Raw genomic sequence first — 19,528 nt, 5'->3', positions numbered from 1 at the left:
TGCATACAGGTCTTTTGTCTCCTTAGGTAGGTTTATTCCTAGATATTTTATTCTTTCTGTTGCAGTGGTAAATGGGAGTGTTTCCTTAATTTCACTTTTAGATTTTTCATCATTAGTGTATAGGAATGCTAGAGATTTCTGTGCATTAATTTTGTATCCTGCTGCTTTACCAAATTCATTGATTAGCTCTAGTAGTTTTCTGGTAGCATCTTTAGGATTCTCCATGTATAGTATCATGTCATCTGCAAACAGTGACAGCATTACTCTTCTTTTCCGATTTGGTCCTTTTATTTCTTTTTCTACTCTGATTGCTGTGGGTAAAACTTCCAAAACTATGTTGAATAATAGTGGTGAGAATGGGCACCCTTGTGTTGTTCCTGATCTCAGTGGAAATGGTTTCAGTTTTTCACCATTGAGGACGATGTTGGCTGTGGGTTTGTCATATATGGCCTTTATTATGTTGAGGAAAGTTCCCTCTATGCCTACTTTCTGCAGGGTTTTTATCATAAATGGGTGTTGAATTTTTTCAGAAGCTTTCTCTGCATCGATTGAGATGATCATATGGTTTTTCTCGTTCAATTTGTTAATATGGTGTATCATATTGATTGATTTGCATATATTGAAGAATCCTTGCATTCCTGGGATAAACCCCACTTGATCATGGTGTCTGATTCTTTTAATGTGCTGTTGGATTCTGTTTGCTAGTATTTTGTTGAGGATTTTTGCATCTATGTTCATCAGTGAGATTGGCCTGTAGTTTTCTCTCTTTGTGACATCTTTGTCTGGTTTTGGTATCAGGGTGATGGTGGCCTCATCGAATGAGTTTGGGAGTGTTCCGCCCTCTGCTATATTTTGGAAGAGTTTGAGAAGGGTGGGTGTTAGCCCTTCTCTAAATGTTTGATAGAATTCACCTGTGAAGCCATCTGGTCCTGGGCTTTTGTTTTTTGGAAGATTTTTAATCAGGTTCAATTTCAGTTCTTGTGATGGGTCTGTTTATATTTTCTATTTCTTCCTGGTTCAGTCTCCGAAGGTTGTGCATTTCTAAGAATTTGTCCATTTCTTCCAGGTTGTCTATTTTATTGGCATAGAGTTGCTTGTAGTAATCTCTCATGATCCTTTGTATTTCTGCAGTGTCAGTTGTTACTTCTCCTTTTTCATTTCTAATTCTATTGATTTGAGTCTTCTCCCTTTTTTTCTTGATGAGTCTGGCTAATGGTTTATCAATTTTGTTTATCTTCTCAAAGAACCAGCTTTTAGTTTTATTGATCTTTGCCATCATTTCCTTCATTTCTTTTCCCTTTATTTCTGATCTGATCTTTATGATTTCCTTCCTTCTGCTAACTTTGGGCTTTTTTTTTTTCTTCTTTCTCTAATTGCTTACGTGTAAGTTTAGGTTGTTTATTTGAGATATTTCTTGTTTCTTAAGGTAGGATTGTATTGCTGTAAACTTCCCTCTTAGAACTGCTTTTGCTGCATCCCATAGGTTTTGGGTCATCGTGTTTTCATTGTCATTTGTTTCTAGGTATTTTTTGATTTCCTCTTTGATTTCTTCAGTGATCTCTTGGTTATTAAGTAGTGTATTGTTTAGCCTCCATGTGCTTGTATTTTTTACAGATTTTTTCCTGTAACTGATATCTAGTCTCATAGCGTTGTGGTCGGAAAAGACACTTGATACAATTTCAATTTTCTTAAATTTACCAAGGATTGATTTGTGTCCCAAGATATGATCTATCCTGGAGAATGTTTCATGAGCACTTGAGAAGAATGTGTATTCTGTTGTTTTTGGATGGAATGTCCTATAAATATCCATTAAGTCCATCTTGTTTAATGTATCATTTGAAGCTTGTGTTTCCTTATTTATTTTCATTTTGGATGATCTGTCCATTGGTGAAAGTGGGGTGTAAAGTCCCCTACCATGGTTGTGTTACTGTCGATTTTCCCTTTTATGGCTGTTAGCATTTGCCTTATGTACTGAGGTGCTCCTATGTTGGGTGCATAAATATTTACAATTATTATATTTTCTTCTTGGATTGATTCCTTGATCATTATGTAGTGTCCTTCTTTGTCTCTTGTAATAGCCTTTATTTTAAAGCCTATTTTCTCTGATATGAGAATTGCTACTCCAGCTTTCTTTTGATTTCCATTTGTGTGGAATATCTTTTTCCATCCCTTCACTTTCAGTCTGAATGTGTCCCTAGGTCTGAAGTGGGTCTCTTGTAGACCCATATATATGGGTCGTGTTTTTGTGTCCATTCAGCCAGTCTCTGTCTTTTGGTTGGAGCATTTAATCCATTTACATTTAAGGTAATCATCGATATGTATGTTCCATTTACCATTTTCTTAATTGTTTGGGGTTTGTTATTGTAGGTCTTTTCCTTGTCTTGTGTTTCCTGGCTAGAGAAGTTCCTGTAGCATTTGTTGTAAAGCTGGTTTGGTAGTGCTGAATTCTCTTAGATTTTGCTTGTCTGTAAAGGTTTTAATTTCTCCGTCAAATCTGAATGAGATCCTTGTTGGGTAGAGTAATCTCGTTTGCAGGTTTTTCCCTTTCATCACTTTAAATATGTCCTGCCACTCCCTGCTGGCTTGCAGAGTTTCTGCTGAAAGATCAGCTGTTAACCTTTTGGGGATTTCCTTGTATGTTATTTGTTGCTTTTCCCTTGCTGCTTTTAATATGTTTTCTTTGTATTTAATTTTTGTTAGTTTGATTAATATGTGTCTTGGCGTGTTTCTCCTTGGATTTATCTTGTATGGGACTCTCTGTGCTTCCTGGACTTGATTGACTATTTCCTTTCCCATATTATGGAAGTTTTCAACTATAATCTCTTCAAATATTTTCTCAGTCCCTTTCTTTTTCTCTTCTTCTTCTGGGACCCCTATAATTCGAATGTTGGTGCATTTAATGTTGTCCCAGAGGTCTCTGAGACTGTCCTCAATTCTTTTCATTCTTTTTTCTTTATCCTGCTCTGCAGTAGTTATACCCACTATTTTATTTTCCAGCTCATTTATCCGTTCTTCTGCCTCAGTTATTGTGCTATTGATTCCTTCCAGAGAATTTTTATTTTTATTTTTTTGCAGTACACGGGCCTCTCACTGTCGCAGCCTCTCCCGTTGTGGAGCGCAGGCTCCAGACGCGCAGGCTCAGAGGCCATGGCTCACGGGACCAGCTGCTCTGCGGCATATGGCATCCTCCTAGACCGGGGCACGAACCCGTGTCCCCTGCATTGGCAGGCGGACTCTCAACCACTGTGCTGCCAGGGAACCCCCAGAGAATTTTTAATTTCATTCATTGTATTGCTCGTCATTGTTTGTTTGCTCTTTAGTTCTTCTAGGTCCTTGTTAAACGTTTCTTGTATTTTCTCCATTCTATTTCCAAGATTTTGGATCATCTTTACTATCATTACTCTGAATTCTTTTTCAGATAGACTGCCTATTTCCTCTTCATTTGTTTGGTCTGGTGGGTTTTTACTTTGCTCCTTCATCTGCTGTGTTTCTGTCTTCTCATTTTGCTTTACTTACTACATTTGGGGTCTCGTTTTTGCAGGCTGCAGGTTAATAGTTCCCATTGTTTTTGGTGTCTGCCCCCAGTGGCTGAGGTTGGTTAGGTGGGTTGTGTAGGCTTCCTGGTGGAGGGGACTGGTGCCTATGTTCTGGAGGATGAGGCTGGATCTTGTCTTTCTGGTGGGCAGGTCTATGTCCGGTGGTATGTTTTGGGGTGTTTGTGACCTTATTATGATTTTAGGCAGCCTCTCTGCTAATGGTTGGGGTTGTGTTCCTGTCTTGCTAGTTGTTTGGCATAGGGTGTCCAGCATTGTAGCTTGCTGGTCGTTGAGTGGAGCTGGGTTAGCGTTGAGATGGAGATCTCTGGGAGAGCTTTTGCCATTTGATATTATGCGGAGCTGGGAGGTCTCTGGTGGACAAATGTCCTGAACTCGGCTCTCCCACCTCAGAGGCACAGGCCTGACACCCGGCCAGAGCACCAAGACCCTGTCAGCCACACGGCTCAGAAGAAAAGGGAGAAAGAAAGAAAGAAGGAAGGAAAGAAAGAAAGAAAGAAAGAAAGAAAGAGCAAGAGAGAGAGATGGGGGCGGGGAAGGAAGGAAGGAAGAAAGAAAAAATAAAGTTATTAACATAAAAAAATTATTAAAGATAAAAAAATAAAAAGTAATTACAAAAGAAAAGAAAAAGGAAAGAAAGAACAACCAAACCAAAGAACAAATCCACCAATGATAACAACTGCTAAAAACTATACTAAAGAAACAAACAAACAAACAAAAACGGACAGACAGAACCCAGGAAAAATGGTAAAAGCAAAGCTATACAGAAAAATCACACAAAGAAGCATACACATACACACTCACAAAAGGAGAAAAAGGAAAAAAAAAAAATGTATATCGTTGCTCCCAAAGTCCACCGCCTCAACTTTGGGATGATTCGTTGTCTGTTCGGGTATTCCACAGATGGAGGGTACATCACGTTGATTGTGGAGATTTAATCCGCTGCTCCTGAGGCTGCTGGGAGAGATTTCCCTTTCTTTTTGTTTGCACAGCTCCCGGGGTTCAGCTTTGGATTTGGCCTTGCCTTTGCGTGTAGGTCGCCTGAGGGCCTCTGTTCTTCACTCAGACAGGACGGGGTTAAAGGAGCAGCTGATTCAGGGGCTCTGGCTCACTCAGGTGGGTGGGACGGAGGGGTACAGAGTGCCCCACAGCAAGCCTGTGGAGGTAGAGGCCGGCCTGACGTTGCACCAGCCTGAGGTGCTCCGTGCGCTCTCCCAGGGAAGTTGTCCCTGGATCATGAGACCCTGGCAGTGGCGGGCTGCACAGGCTCCCGGGAGGGTAGGTGTGGAGAGTGACCTGTGCTTGCACACAGGATTCTTGGTGGCTGCAGCAGCAGCCTTAGCGTCCCATGCCCATCTGTGGTGTCTGCGCTGATAGCCGCACCTCACGCCCGTCTCTGGAGCTCGTTTAGGTGGCGAGTGGTGAATCCCTTCTCCTCACGCACCCCGAAACAATGGTCTCTTGCCTCTTAGGCAGGTCCAGACTTTTTCCCGGACTCCCTTCCAGCTAGCTGTGGCGCACTAGCCCCCTTCAGGCTGTGTTCACGCAGCCAACCCCAGTCCTCTCCCTGGGATCCGACCTCCGAAGCCCGAGCCTCAGCTCCCAGGCCCCGCCCGCCCCGGCGGGTGAGCAGACAAGCCTCTTGGGCTGCTGAGTGCCGGTCGGCACCGATCCTCTGTGTGGGAATCTCTCCGCTTTGCCCTCCGCACCCCTGTTGCTGCGCTCTCCTCCGCGGCTCTGAAACTCCCCCCTCCGCCAACCGCAGTCTCTGCCAGAGAAGGGGCTTCCTAGTGTGTGGAAACCTTTCCTCCTTCACAGCTCCCGCTCCGAGGTGTAAGTCCCGTCCCTATTCTTTGTCTCTGTTTTTCCTTTTTTCTTTTGCCCTACCCAGGTACGTGGGGGAGTTTCTTGCCTTTTGGTAGGTCTGAGGTCTTCTGCCAGTGTTCAGTAGGTGTTCTATAGGAGCTGTTCCACATGTAGATGTATTTCTGATGTATTTTTGGAAAGAAGGTTTATCTCCGCGTCTTACTCTTCCACCATGTTGAAGCTACCAGAAGTCTCCTTTTCTTTGTGCCCTTCCCCTATTCCCTTCTTTAGAATTTACTGGTATTATTTTTTTCTGTCTCCTTCCACTGACATTAAATGCATGTACATTCATATATATATATATATGCTAATATATATATATGTGTGTGTGTGTATATTCACTAAAAAACACAAGCAAAAAACATCCTGTAATGCTGCTCTTCACTCTGCTCCTAATTTATCTTGGAGCTTCCTTATAGATACACACAGATTTACCAAATTCTTTTCTGGAGAGCTCTATTGTTATGTTCTATTGCAAAGATGTATCATTGTTTTTCTACCAAGTGACCTAATGAAGGAGATTTAAAGTACCTCAAATCTTTTGTGATTATGAACAGTGATGAAGTTGACTCATTATATGTATGTGTTTGAACTCACGTTCAACTTTATTTGTAGGGTAAATTCCTTGACGTAGAGTTTTGAGTTGAAAATTATGTGCATTTTACATTTGATAGATATTGCTGAATTCCCTCAAAGAAGTTAAACCTTTACATTCTCACCAATAGTGTAATGGAGTGCTTATTTCCTTATACTCTTACCGACAGAGTATTATCCAACTTTTTGAACTTTACTAATCTCACAGAAGAAAATTGATCACCTTTTAATTTGTATTTTTAAAATTATGAGTGAGGTTGGTCCCTGGGTCGTATGTCTAAAAGTGAATGGGTTTAGTTTTTTAAAACTAAGTTAAAATGAGAAACAAATCTTCTCCAGCTCTGGGATATATAAGTTTTTAAAAAGTTACATAAGCTTCTTTTACCAATTAGTTATTTTTAAACTTTTTCTGTTTATTTTTAAGTTAGGACTCTATGGATGTATTCCTCAACTTGTTTATTCTTTTTTTTAATTTTAATTTTATTTATTTTTCTTTTTTTTTAAGTTTCATTTTTGTTTGTCCTTTTGGACATTAATAGATTCTTAGGTTTCGAGTATAGGACATATGTAAGCAATCTGACATTATGTTTGAGGTATGGGTGCTTACCTAAGATTCTGGGTATTGACAGACATCTAAAATTAGGTAAGATTAGAAGTTGATTTCCTTTAGGGAGGATTCTTCGTGGAGAAGTTTAGCAGTGCATAATAACCTACATAGCCTCAGAGGACATGTCTGTATTGTGGCAAAATTTATAAGTAGGTGAAATTTATTTGGGGCACTGGCTGCCTCAGCATCCCCTTTCTGGACTTTTTTTTTTGTTTTTTTTTTTTTGGCATTACCTCTTCCTGACAGGAAAATTAACTGATAATATATCTTGGTGTTATAGCTAATAAACCCTCAATATTGTTATTTATTACTATGTACAGGCATGGTCCTGAGCACAACCGTATGAGGTAGGTACACTTACGACCCTATTTTAGATGAATAAAGTAAAGCATAGTTTTGCTCAAGTCATACAGTAAAAGTAGTATCAGAATTGCAACTCAGATAATCTGATTCCAGAGCCCTTTTCTTTGACTAACGTGCTGTACTGTTTCTCACTATTCTCGTATTTCCCAAGCTGTGTGTCTGGACACCCCAGGGTTGCTGTGGGATATGTTAAATTTTTGAGGGAAACACAGTGACATATCTTGGACACTCTACAGACCACTGACTCGAGGTGGTTCAACATAGCAGCATTAGATGACACTCCATCTGACATACCTCTGCAAAGCTACATTTTCAGCGGTGCTGGGAAAAAAAAGCAAGTGTCACGCAAAAATCAATACAGAACAAGAAATGAAGGTGGTAGTTTCCAAATTCCAAGGTTTGAGACGCTGTGCAGTGCCCAACAGATACACACATCCTGTTAGTAAGTACTTGTGGTTACATGACTTAAAAATATGATTTATTCTTTCAACTTATTTGTGTTACTTCTTCAGATGGCTACCAAATTGTTAGGAAATAAATACTTATTAAATGGTTTGGACCTAGCTACTTAGTAGGACTATTAGATATTTCTTTTGGCCTAGGGTTGTCATGAAAACATTTCTGAGATACTACACGTGCTGTGAGCTGAGAAAGTTTGAGAACTTCCGAAAGCCCACCTCTGCAGGTGTAGAGAGAAGAATGCAGAATTTATTGGGCATGAGGTTGGAAATCAATACATGATAGTTCTTACTGTTATATCAATGCTAAGGTGTAAGTGTTTTCATAGTAATTCTCACAGGAGCATTTGATTTGAATTGAACTTGGAAAGGGTGGTAGTAACCCAAAGGAATGCATCCCAACAGATCCAAAGTGGGATGGCAGTGACTGATAGAGAAATTTGGATATTCTGGTGTTTCTAAAATTGCGTAGGTAGGTGTCTTAATATTGTGACCTAGGTAATCCCAAATTATGTCTACTGTGATAAAAACAATACCTATCTCGTAAGTTTGTTGTGAAGATTAAATGATTAAGCCTAGAATAGTGCCTGGCACTAACAAGCAATCAGTGAATGTTGACTGTTGTTAATATTTATTATTATATTATCTGTTGCTATTCATCATCATCACCATCATCTCTGGAGGATGCATATTCCACTAGCACAGCAGAATTCTTACCTATCATAAAACATGGACAAAATTGTTTGTTAGTTTTTTGACATGTTAAGGAATCTGAGAGGCTACTGGACCCCGAGTGCTGTTTTTAGGTCCATCCTTAATTGACTTGAACCCTGGAGGGATTCTCTTGTAAAACTGTTAAACCAGGTTTTTACCAAAGACTGGTCTGATAAACATTTCCTAAAGCTTCTTTAGGGCCTAGTTCTGCACTTATTTGGAACAGCCTCTAGGGAAACTTTGGGGACCAATTGAAATTTTCTTTCATTTATCCGATGGATTTGTCTTACTTTTCTCACCTGTCTTGGTGTTAGTGACAAGACTGTACTCTTGATATTTTTTTGGCATAAATTAATATGCCTAGTCCCTAAAGTCTCCTTTGGGTCAATCACCTCTTAATAACACTTGTAAAATAGCATTTTGTGCTATTCAGCCATTTGTATGGTCTTTTCAGTTTATGAAGTACTTTATTATCTGTTGTTTTCTTTATTATGGTATTTCCTCATAGGCTAGACAGGGCAGGTAGTATCTTCATTTCATGGATGAAGAAACTGAGATCAGAATGGTACATAACTCATCCAGGATCACACAGCCAGGTTATGACAGATCCGTGCCTAGAATAAGAAATTTTCTTATTTCCAATTTAGTGCTCTTTTATGATCCTGTGCTCTGCAGCCCCTTGCCTCACACCCTAAAATGGGGAGCAGAACATGGGATGACTCAGAACTCCTGGGGTCAATTCTAGGTCCCATTTTTTGATCTTGGGAAAATCATTTTAACTTCTCTGAATGCTTATTTCTTCATTTGTGAAACGAGCTAATAATATTACTGTAATTTTCCTGTGGGTTGGTTGTAATTAGTGTTGGAAACAAGATTCAAATACAGGTTATCTGGTTCTTGAATCTGTTTTTTAAACCACTAGTTACACTGACTCTTGCCATCATAAAGAGATACAGTAGACTTTAAGAGTAACAGAGTTGTGTAGCAAGCTAGATGTACTATGAGATATAGTGAGTGTATCAGCTATTACTTCCAACTCTAACTGAATTTCTAAAGTAACTCAAGGTTTTAGAACTCTGGAGAATGGCTTAAGCTAAATGTTCACTGATTAAACGACCTGTGTAGTTATTCAAAATGTAGATGCAACATCGGAAAAAAGGCTGAGATTTTTAGAAATCTTTATTCTAAAGTGTTTTTTAAAGGGTGTCAGAAAATTCTATTTTTTTGTTTTCTTACAGCACTGGGAGGTGTTCAAAAAGGTAACAGAAGTTTTCATTTTAGTTCCTGCACTTCTTGGTCTCAAAGGGAACTTGGAAATGACATTGGCATCCAGATTATCCACCGCAGTAAGTTTTTTCCTATACATAAACATATACTGTTTTATCTATACATAAACATATACTGTTTCTCTCTATTGAGGAGAACTTGCATCAGGAAAGTAATTTTCTCCTCTGTCTACTGGTAAATTTCTGAACCTCAGGGCTATGCTAAGTAGTTATGCCTGTTAATCATGCCCTGAAAGCTCCTTGGGTTGTCTAATCTGGGGATTATAGGCTTTCCTTTATCCTGAGAAGAAGTAGCATTCTTGCCCCCTTTCATTCCAGGGAGTTCTGGCAATTATCATCAGTGCTTAAAACATGGGGCAAGTCAGATGTTGAGATCCTTTATGGTTCGATGGTTGGTAAATTGTTATTTAAACTTTTTGTGATTGTAAAAGTAATACATGTTTATTATACAAACTGCAGGAAAGGGAAAAAAGTATCAAGAAGAAAATTTAAAACTACCCCCAATTATTTACCTAGACATAATCACTATCAATATTTTGATATATATCCTTGTATACTTGGATATCTCTACCTATGCATAGGTATATCATAATGTAGATACATACTGTATATTCTTTTTTTTTTTTTTTTTTTTTTGCGGTATGCGGGCCTCTCACTGCTGTGGCCTCTCCCGTCGCGGGGCACAGGCTCTGGACGCGCAGGCCCAGCGGCCATGGCTCACGGGCCCAGCCGCTCCGCGGCATGTGGGATCCTCGCGGACCGGGGCACGAACCCGTGTCCCCTGCATCGGCAGGCGGACTCTCAACCACTGCGCCACCAGGGAAGCTCCATACTGTATATTCTAAAAGAACTGGAATTCTCTTTTATAATCTGTGATATCCATTTGTAGATACATCATGATCATCTTTCCATATCAATAAATGTAGACCTATCTCATTTTTATTGGCGGTGTGTTTTTCTGTTGTATAGTTCTACCACGGTTTAATCCATCATCTGTTATTGAATATATAGGTTCTTTTTAATGTTTTGCTGTTATAAACAATGTTGTAATGAATATTCTTATACATACAGTTTTACATTCTTTTCTTATTTCTTTTGGGCAAATTCTAGGATTGTAATTACTGTACAGGAAAAAAAAGTATACTTTTAAGGCTTTAGCCACATATTGCAGAATTGTCATCCATAAAGGTTAAACACTTTTGAAAATACTGCCACCAGCAGGGTTCTGAGATTTTTTAGTAGCCGAAAAGGACATTGTTTTCTCACTATAACATTCTTTGGGGGTTCACCATTGTGGAGCCAAGTTATCATTAAAACCATGTAGATAGTGAGGTTCACTTCAGTGAGCCATCAGCCCACGGAATGTTAGCCAAAAATTAACTAAGCCATCATTACTAATTGCAGTGCTGTTAGTATATGAAGTTTGTTTCTTCCCTTAAAGAAGGTACAACAAATGAATCTATGAACTAGGAAAAAACATTTGTGTATCTAAAGGTAACCAAGATGTGGAAGCTGAATGACCATGTTGTTGATGGGAGCCCTCTTTCACTCCTCTTCCCCTCTCCCCATTTTTCCCCAGGCAGCTGTGAGTTCCCTAAGGTTTCTTGAGTGAAGCAGATGCTTGGAAAGGAAATGCATTAAATAATGTTATATTAACATTATTATTGGCTTGCTCAGTTAAGAGAGAATGTTACATATGCCCTATGGAAATTTCTAAGCCCTTTCCTTACATATAAAAGGTCATACAGCCATACTCTGCCCAGGCAATAATGAAGTATTGGGTGTTAGTGAGCTCTCATAATGTGCCAGCACTGTGCTAACTGCTTAACAAGGATGTCTCTTAACAACCCTATGAGATAAACACTATTCCTGTTTTACAGAGGAGGAACTGAGGCTTTGAACAGTTGAGTGATGAAGGGTGAATCCTGAGAGCTATTTTATATTAGGTGGTTAGGGAAGACTTCTCTGAGAGGTGGTGTGTAAGCTGGAGCCTGAATAATAAAAGTGAGTCAGCCATATCAAAATCTTGGAAACGACCATTCCAGGTTACATTGTATCTGATCAGTGTAATGATGTCAGTGTAATAATGTCAAATGTTTATAAGCGTTCTGTACAGATTCACTTTCACAGTTGAGCCTGTGTAACTGTATGTCTGTGTAGTAAACAGAGGCCCATGTAACCGTATGTCTATGTAGCTTAAAATTAAACAACAAGCTTACAAATTAAAAAAAAATTCTAGGGACTTTCTTTTCCTGGTGGCGCAGTGGTTAGGAATCCACCTGTCAATGCAGGGGACACGGATTCAAGCCCTTGTCTGGAAGATCCCACATGCCGCAGAGAAACTAAGCCCATGCGCCACATCTACTGAGCCTGAGCTCTAGAGCCTGCAAGCCACGACTACTGAGCCCCCATGCCACAACTACTGAAGCCCGTGTACCTAGAGCCCATGCTCCATAACAAAGAGAAGCCACCGCAATGAGAAGCCCGTGCACTGCAACGAAGGGTAGCCCCCGCTCACCACAACTAGGGAGAAAGCCTGCACGCAGCAACAGAGACCCAATGCAGCCCAAAATAAATAAATTTTTTTTTTAATCTCTATCTTTCTGCCTTGGCAAATACAGTATATCCTTTGATGATCTGGAAGTCCAAGATCAAATTTAGAATTCTTGGACTTCTTGGGTTCTATTTTGGAACATAGTGATATGGAGAGAGCCAGCCCCTGGTCTGACACATGCCCCCTTCCTTCTCCACCCTTGGCCCTATGTCCTGTACTTTGAAAGACCTCACACATACACCTCACATTCATCCATACCCCCAACAAACAGTCAGCCCTTGAGCGCTCCTTGGCTTGGGCATGCACCAGTGGTGGCATGGTCTACCTTCAGGAAGATTGGCTTCAGGAAGAGGCCATTGGGCTCTAGGCCATTTAGTCAGGGAGCTTTATGATCCCAGGTATCTGGAGTGTGGCCTAGAAGAGGATGAGACACAGGCTTCGAGTGGGCACACTGCTTGGGCCCTATGCACTCTTCATCCTAAGGAATGGGGCATAGCTAAAGGAGGGCCAAAGTGGGGCCTTCTAAGCCATGGGTCTCAGAGCTGAAGTCCTTCTTACAGAATTAGAGAACTACCGATTCTAGATTCCAGGAGTGAAAACTTCTCTTAGCCTAAGGAAAATTATATGACATAGAAGAGATTTAGAAGCTTCCTTGTGATGTACTTCTGCAAGATATTAAAACAGGATGGAAAAGTTATATATTAAGAAGGGTTGCTTGAGCAAAATAGCTGTAATATTATACTCTGAAGGTAGCAGTCACAGGACTTACTAATAAGCAGTGGTTGCCTACAGAGAAAGCAGTTCTTTTATTGGAACCTTCTTAAGTAACCAAATGGCTGTACCTTGAAGTATACAAGTATCTCTTACATGATATCTGTCCTATCATTCTACTCTTGAGAAGATACTGAAATTGGCGTGAATGCAATAAAAGCTGAGATATAAATGGAAATTTACTACTTTCTGGTGTCTTGGAAGCCAGTCACATGGCTCCATTGTTACACTTTCAGATCCAAGGTTTAAATGCAAATTTTTCTCAAGTGATCATGGGAAGCAGTAAGTACGTGTAAAAACATTAAAATTTAAAAATGTGTTAGGACAACACCCTTTGACTCATCTGAAAATATTTAGAAAGCATCATCATCAAGCAATATACAAAATTTCAGTTTATGCAATTATTTCAATGAAATTGCATCATCACTATTAACCAAAATGTCAAACCTGGGAATTAAAGAGGATATAAGTCCTTTATCAATTATATTTATTTCCTAATATAATATTTAGGAAAGAAAGCCTAATAATTTGATAACACCATCATTCTCAGCAGTATCTAGACTGGCAAAAGTAGCCAAAAACATTCTTGATTGTTTAATGACTTCATTTGAAAGTGGGCATCTATATAGTATTACAAATATGAAGTATAGTGACCACAGGATCAATCTAGCAGCCCTCAGTGCTAAGAACTTATTTCTCAAAAATTTAATAATAAGGTGGTAATAAGATTTTTAAAATTTGATTAAATTTCACATTTGTTCTAATCTCCTAGAAGTTCATCATATAATGGTGACATTTGGTGTCAGCTGAATATTGATTTTAACATTTGGCCATTTGGCATCCAACTGGAATGTGTGTCTAGTATACCTCTAGCTTTTGTCTTCAAAAACAAAGCAAAAACTTTTATGTAGTTTTACTAAGGTTTTCAAAGTTAGTGAAATTACATGCATGTGTTCCATCTGCCATCTTTTCCCAGTGATCTACCCTTGCATTATGTTTTAAGAGCTGATGGGTTACCTAGATAGAACTCAATCCAAGAGGCTTTTTGACAGGAGAGGAGAATAAAGAAGAGGTCTTGAAAAACAAGAGTGGCAACATTTAAGGGAGAAGAAAGTTATTAGAATGAGAGTTAAAAGGTGGCTTTAGTTACATTTTGTTAGAAAATGAACTTTGTTCTGATACATATAGTTAGGCATACCAACATTTAAGCAACTTGATAACTTTGCCAGGAAAACTGAAATTTTGGCTAACTTACCTCAAAGAAAATATTTCTAAAAGCAACATTCTTCAGCATTACCCAGCATTTGTTTAGATTCAAATAACAGATTAAACATGCCAATCCATTTTGAAATAAGCCATGCCGTAGGGAATCTGGTTAAAAAAGAATATGCTGCAAATTAAATTGTTTAATTTGATTACGTATTACCATTAAAGCTGAATTTAATCTTAATCTTTTCATTTGAACTTGATTTGTTGTGGTGCCTATATTTTATACTAGATATTTTTATCAAATGTCTGATTATATTTATTTGTCTGTTCATATTTAAGACAGGAGAACTCCAAAGCTGATTAGAAGCTCAGCTCATGGTGTTCACTGCAGGGTCATCTAGCTGGACCTTTCTTTGGGGAGATGGGATGGAGTCGCTATTTTCCATAGGTCAAGAATTGGGTCACTGATTATAAGATATCTGAGCCGTAAACTAAAGGAATTACTCAGTTCTCTAAGCAATTAAAACACCATAAACTAGATAAATATACCATGTTATCATGGCTTGATGCCACGAGTTACTACTTTTCCATCTCCTAATTTGTTTACTTTTATTTTTTGAGGCTATTTGAGATAAGAATGTCCCTTTTATTGCCAGGGCCAGAGACAGGACTGTTGTTGATTTGTTATATTAGTGGTTCTCAAAATGTATCCTTCTGAACAGCGGCATCAGCAACTTGTTAGAAATGCAAGGTCCCAGCCCCACTCCAAGGCTACTGAATCAGAAACGCTGGGGTGTGGCTCAACATCTGTATTTTAACCATCTTTCCAGACGATTCTGACACACATCAAAGTTTGAGAACCACTGTGTTACATGAACAGCATGGAGGCCAATAGGGCTGGGACCAAGTGAGAGAGGGGGAAAATCACAGGGTGTGAGATCACCTGTGGGTCATTGTGAGGACGTGGGTTATTGTGTGAAATGGGAAGCCTTTGGAAGGTTTCGAACAGTTGAGTGATGTGATTTGATAGATATTTTTAACAGATTATTTTGACTGTTGTGTTGAGACACAGCTGTAAGAGGCCAAAGACCAAAGCAGGGAGGCAAGTTGAGAGTCTGTTGGAATAATACTGCAGGCCAGAGATGAGGTTGGCTTGGATCAGGGTGGGGTAGTAACAGGGGATGTAGTGAGACATAGTTGAAGTCCAGAACTCATTTTCAAAGAGAGTTGTTAGAATTGGCTGATTGACTAGCTGAAATTAAAGACCAGGAGTTGTCACTTGAAATTTTCTCTGGATCTGAGGGGGGTAAAAGTAACCAAATTAGAAGATGGAAAGCTAGTAACTTGTGGCATCAAGCTAAAATGACATGGTATATTCATCTAGTTTGTGGTGTTTTTTAATTGCTTAGAGAATTTGATCTCAAGTTCCCTAGGCAGAGTACTACCATTCTGATAGTGCTGGAGAATCATTGTCAGCTGTATTCCAGCTCTGATGCTCTATTTGCTATTAAAGCAATTCTGGGTTAATGACTTCTCAACAACAAAAACCCCAAAGCCTCACCTTCTCTGGCTGTTCTCTACTTGAAATTTTTATTACCCTTGACTTTGAGACCCCACACTCTCCTCACTCTCCTCTTTCATGGTTTCTTCTTAGTTTACTTTTTTCTTTGCTCATCCTCTTGATTTGAGGTTTTCTTGAAGTTTCAGTACCTTTGTCTTACATGTTCTCCATCAGTAATTTCGTGTAGTCCACCACTCCTGGCACATTGCTGACTCTCAGATTTGTATCTCCGGTCTCTTTCCTGTCCTCCGGAGCTGACTGCACCACTCACTACCTTCAAAATTAAACTCATTATCTTCTCTCACTCTAACTGTGCTTTCTATCATTTTTGTCAGTTTATTAATGTTACCAATCACCTCCCCTCTCTCTATCTAGTTACTCTCTAGACTGTCAGTTCCACCTGTGAAATCCTCGTCCCTTTCCCTTATGCCCCACCTGCCACCACCTTAATTTAGTTGCCTATTGTCTCTAATTGGGATGCTGTAGCAGATTTCTAACTGTACTCCCTTGTGCCAGGGAGAAAGATGGATGAGTATAATTTTTTTAAAAACTTAAAACAAGCACAATTTGAAAGTCAGCTCTTTCATCTATGGTCAAAATATAATTCTTCTAAAAATTTTACAAATTTTTTTTCATTTGTGAAAGTAGGAGTAAAAATCATTATAGCTATAGAAGGCCAGTCTATAATTACTTTAATCTTTTTGCTCCATTAAAGTCTTTTCTCATTTTTATGACTGTCTGCAGTAGAATCAGGTTAAACAAGCTTATAGGATTTTAAGGAAGGCCTATAAAGATAGAGAACTTAAGACATATGATATCAGATACAGCCTACTTACCCAATCTGTTGGTCAGTTGTATTTCAAATTTGTTTTTCTATGAAGCTAAAGATTAGATGTTCACAGATAAAAAAGATATTCCAATAAAGTATGTTTCCTGTTTTAACAAGGGAGATTTAATAATGATGAATCCAAATCAACTTTATCTCTCCCTCTTTTACTTCAGCCAAAATTTATTTCTAAAGGTATAATGATTAACTTGAATAATTTTTCCTAGATTTTTATCTTTTCAACAGTAGATATATGTTATAGTAGTATGTTATCTACTATGTTATAGTCCATATTCTTACAGATATATAACAGTAGTATATAATTGAAAAATAAACCAAGTACAGTGATTCTATAAATTGCTGGGTTTAAGTTCTGTTATCTGAGGTCTAAAATTTTCTGCTTCTGAATGCTAGATCTAAAAGAGTCAGGAATGATACTCACTGTCCTAATGACAGGATTTTTTTAAAAAGTCTTTAAAACTATTTTCCAGGAGTAAATTGCCTAGCACTTTTCCACTCTAGGCAAAAGTGATTTTTGTTGCCTCAAACCTTTATTCTCTGAAATTACTTTGAAACATTCTACCTTTTTAATTCATTAATTGAAAAAATATTTTTGAGCCCTTTCTATATGCCAAGCACTACTCCGTGTGCTAGGGACTCTGTAATAAACAAACCAGAAAATGTTCCTGCCTTCATTGAGCTCACATTCCAGTGGAGGCATGTGAAGTTGGAAAAAACCTCTTTCCCTAATAATTTTACATTAGACTTCCCATTCACACTGTGAAACTTCTAAAATAAAGAAAAAAATAGAGCCATAATAACTATGGCATAATTTATGTACCATCACAGTCTCAGTATTATTTCCTAAATTTGGCATAATTCTAAATTATATGTGTGCTTGTCATATCCTGATTATTAAATACAAATGAGATTGCATATTTCTATTCTTCTTAATTTTGAGGTATGTTTCTTAAGTTATGAATACCAACCCATAGTCATAGATTTGTGGAGTGGAACTGCTTAAGTTTAAACTAGAACTGTTTCAATCAACTAGATGTTTAGCTCTCTCCCTTCTTTGAAGCTTTATTGAGGTATAATTGACATACAAGAAACCACACAAATTCAGTCCTAATTTGATGAGTTTCAGTACACAGTATGTACCTGTGAAACCATCACCACAATCAAGACTGTGAACAGATGCATCACCCCTGTACATTCAGAAAGATATTAGGGTGCGTGTGTGTGTGTGTGTGTGCGTGCGTGCGTGTTTTAGTATATTGTTTTATTATCAAATATTTCAAGTGTTTAAAATTCTAATAGCGTTCCCAATCCAGTTAATGGCAGAATAAAGTGGTTGAGTGAAACTTCCCAGAGAACAACATTTACAAAATCTGGATAATAAATTATTTGCAGGCAATGGAAAGTGATCAAAAGCAGGTAGAAACTAGAGTTTACCCTTAAAAGACCATAACTACAGTGGGTAAGAGTTGCAAAGTTTGTGGCTTTTTTTGCTTGATGGAATTCCCCAATCCCTGGGTCTCATGTGGTAGAAAACCCACAGTCTTACCAGCTTGAGGTGGCAAAGGTCAGGGAGTCTAGCAAATGAAAAAAAAAAAAGAAGAAGAATAGGCAGAGATGTGAGAGGGTCCCATACTTGAAAGACAAACACACTGGCTAAAATGTATGAGTTTTTGCATTTTTGACTAAGTGCCTTCTGTTACTATGCACAGCTATAGTGGCCGAAAATTGAAGTTTTGTTGGCTTGAATTATCAGATAACAGAGCTTGGAGGTGACAGAGCAGGTGGAAATTTATGGGGAAATCCCAGCAGCAGAGAACTGCAGAGACGATGAGCCCCAAAATCTGAGTATTAATTCTCTCCAAATCTTTGGCTGACCATTAAACTACACAGGTGCAGGGGAGATCCCCAAAAGGCTGGACTAAAAGTTGGTAGCTGAAGGAACCAAGCAGAGATATGAGCTGCTCCACATTGTGGAAGAGACAACAGTTTTGCAGTTTGAGTCTAGGCAAATTAACTGACTATTAGAAGGAAAATCCAGTTATCCTCAGAAGAACATAGCATTATCCAGAGTTATTATAACATTATTACACTGTCTAGTTTTCTACTGAAATCACTAGATGTGGAAAGAAACACAAAAGTGTGATTCATAGTCAGTCAATGGAAAGTGACTCAAAGTGGGCCTGGATGTTGCATTTAACAAAATCTTCCAAAACAACTAGTAGAAATATGTTCAAAGAACTAAAGGGAAAAAATGTTCCAAGAATTAAACAAACGTGTCTTAATGAGTGAATGTATCAGATTGGTGATAGCAGAAGAAAGAGTTCATGAACTTGAAGATAGATCAATGGAAATTATTCAATATGAAAAACTGAGGGGAAAAAATTGAATAAATATAAATAAAGCCTTGGATATCTGACAATATAATGATGTTAAACATATATGTGATATATTGGTATACTAAATATGGTAAAATTTTAGTATTTGACAAAACCAGATAGTGGGAATATAAATGTTATTTTTTAAAAGCATAAAAGCAATTACTGCTGAATGAAATTATCTTTTTAAAATTAAACTTTATTGAAGTATAATTTACATGTAATAATATATGCCCATATTAAGCATACAGTTTGATGAGTTTTGACAAATATATTAAATGTGTAACTATCACCACAAACAAGATATAGAATATTTCCCTCACCCCAAAAAGTTCCCTTATGCTCCTTTGCTGTTAATCCCACTGCCAGGTAATCCCTCTGGTCTCAGGTAATCACTGCCCTTTCATTCACTAGTTTAGGATTTCATATAAATACTATCATAATTTTTCTCATTGATTATTTGAATAACAGTGTTTGCCAGATTTCTTCATTATAAAGTTACATTTTACCTCTTGATATATTACTAAATAACCTGTAGGAAGGTACTTTGAGACTGCAGACATATCCTGTTACTTAACAAACTTTAGCCAATTATCTTAGCATATGTTAATGATTTTTGTCTGGATCCATTTTTACATTGAAGGCTGCTGAATTGTCATTTTCTAACTGTTATTCCTTCTACATTTATACTTAGCATTCTACTAAGGAAAAGATCTCCCTGTCTTTCTTATCTCCCTCTCTCCCTCTCTTCCTCCCTCCCTCTCTCTCT

General features: G+C 38.3%; 1 protein-coding gene across 10 annotated transcripts in view; it reads left to right on the top strand.

Moving 5' to 3' along the window:
• The window catches only part of SLC41A2 (solute carrier family 41 member 2), a 152,401-nt gene that overhangs the window by 52,920 nt on the left and 79,953 nt on the right, over window positions 1-19,528 (top strand). For all 10 annotated transcript variants that reach the window (XM_082634448.1, XM_082634450.1, XM_082634449.1 and 7 more), the window contains exon 3: window positions 9,395-9,502. In XM_082634448.1, coding sequence (XP_082490574.1) covers window positions 9,395-9,502 — 108 coding nt within the window. The remainder of the gene's footprint in view (window positions 1-9,394; window positions 9,503-19,528) is intronic.

The sequence above is a fragment of the Mesoplodon mirus genome, assembly GCF_964341445.2.
Source record: "Mesoplodon mirus genome assembly, chromosome: 11".
NCBI lineage: Eukaryota > Metazoa > Chordata > Mammalia > Artiodactyla > Ziphiidae > Mesoplodon > Mesoplodon mirus.
The sequence above is the reverse complement of the archived record's forward strand: the minus strand, read 5'-3'. Positions and strand labels throughout refer to the sequence as shown.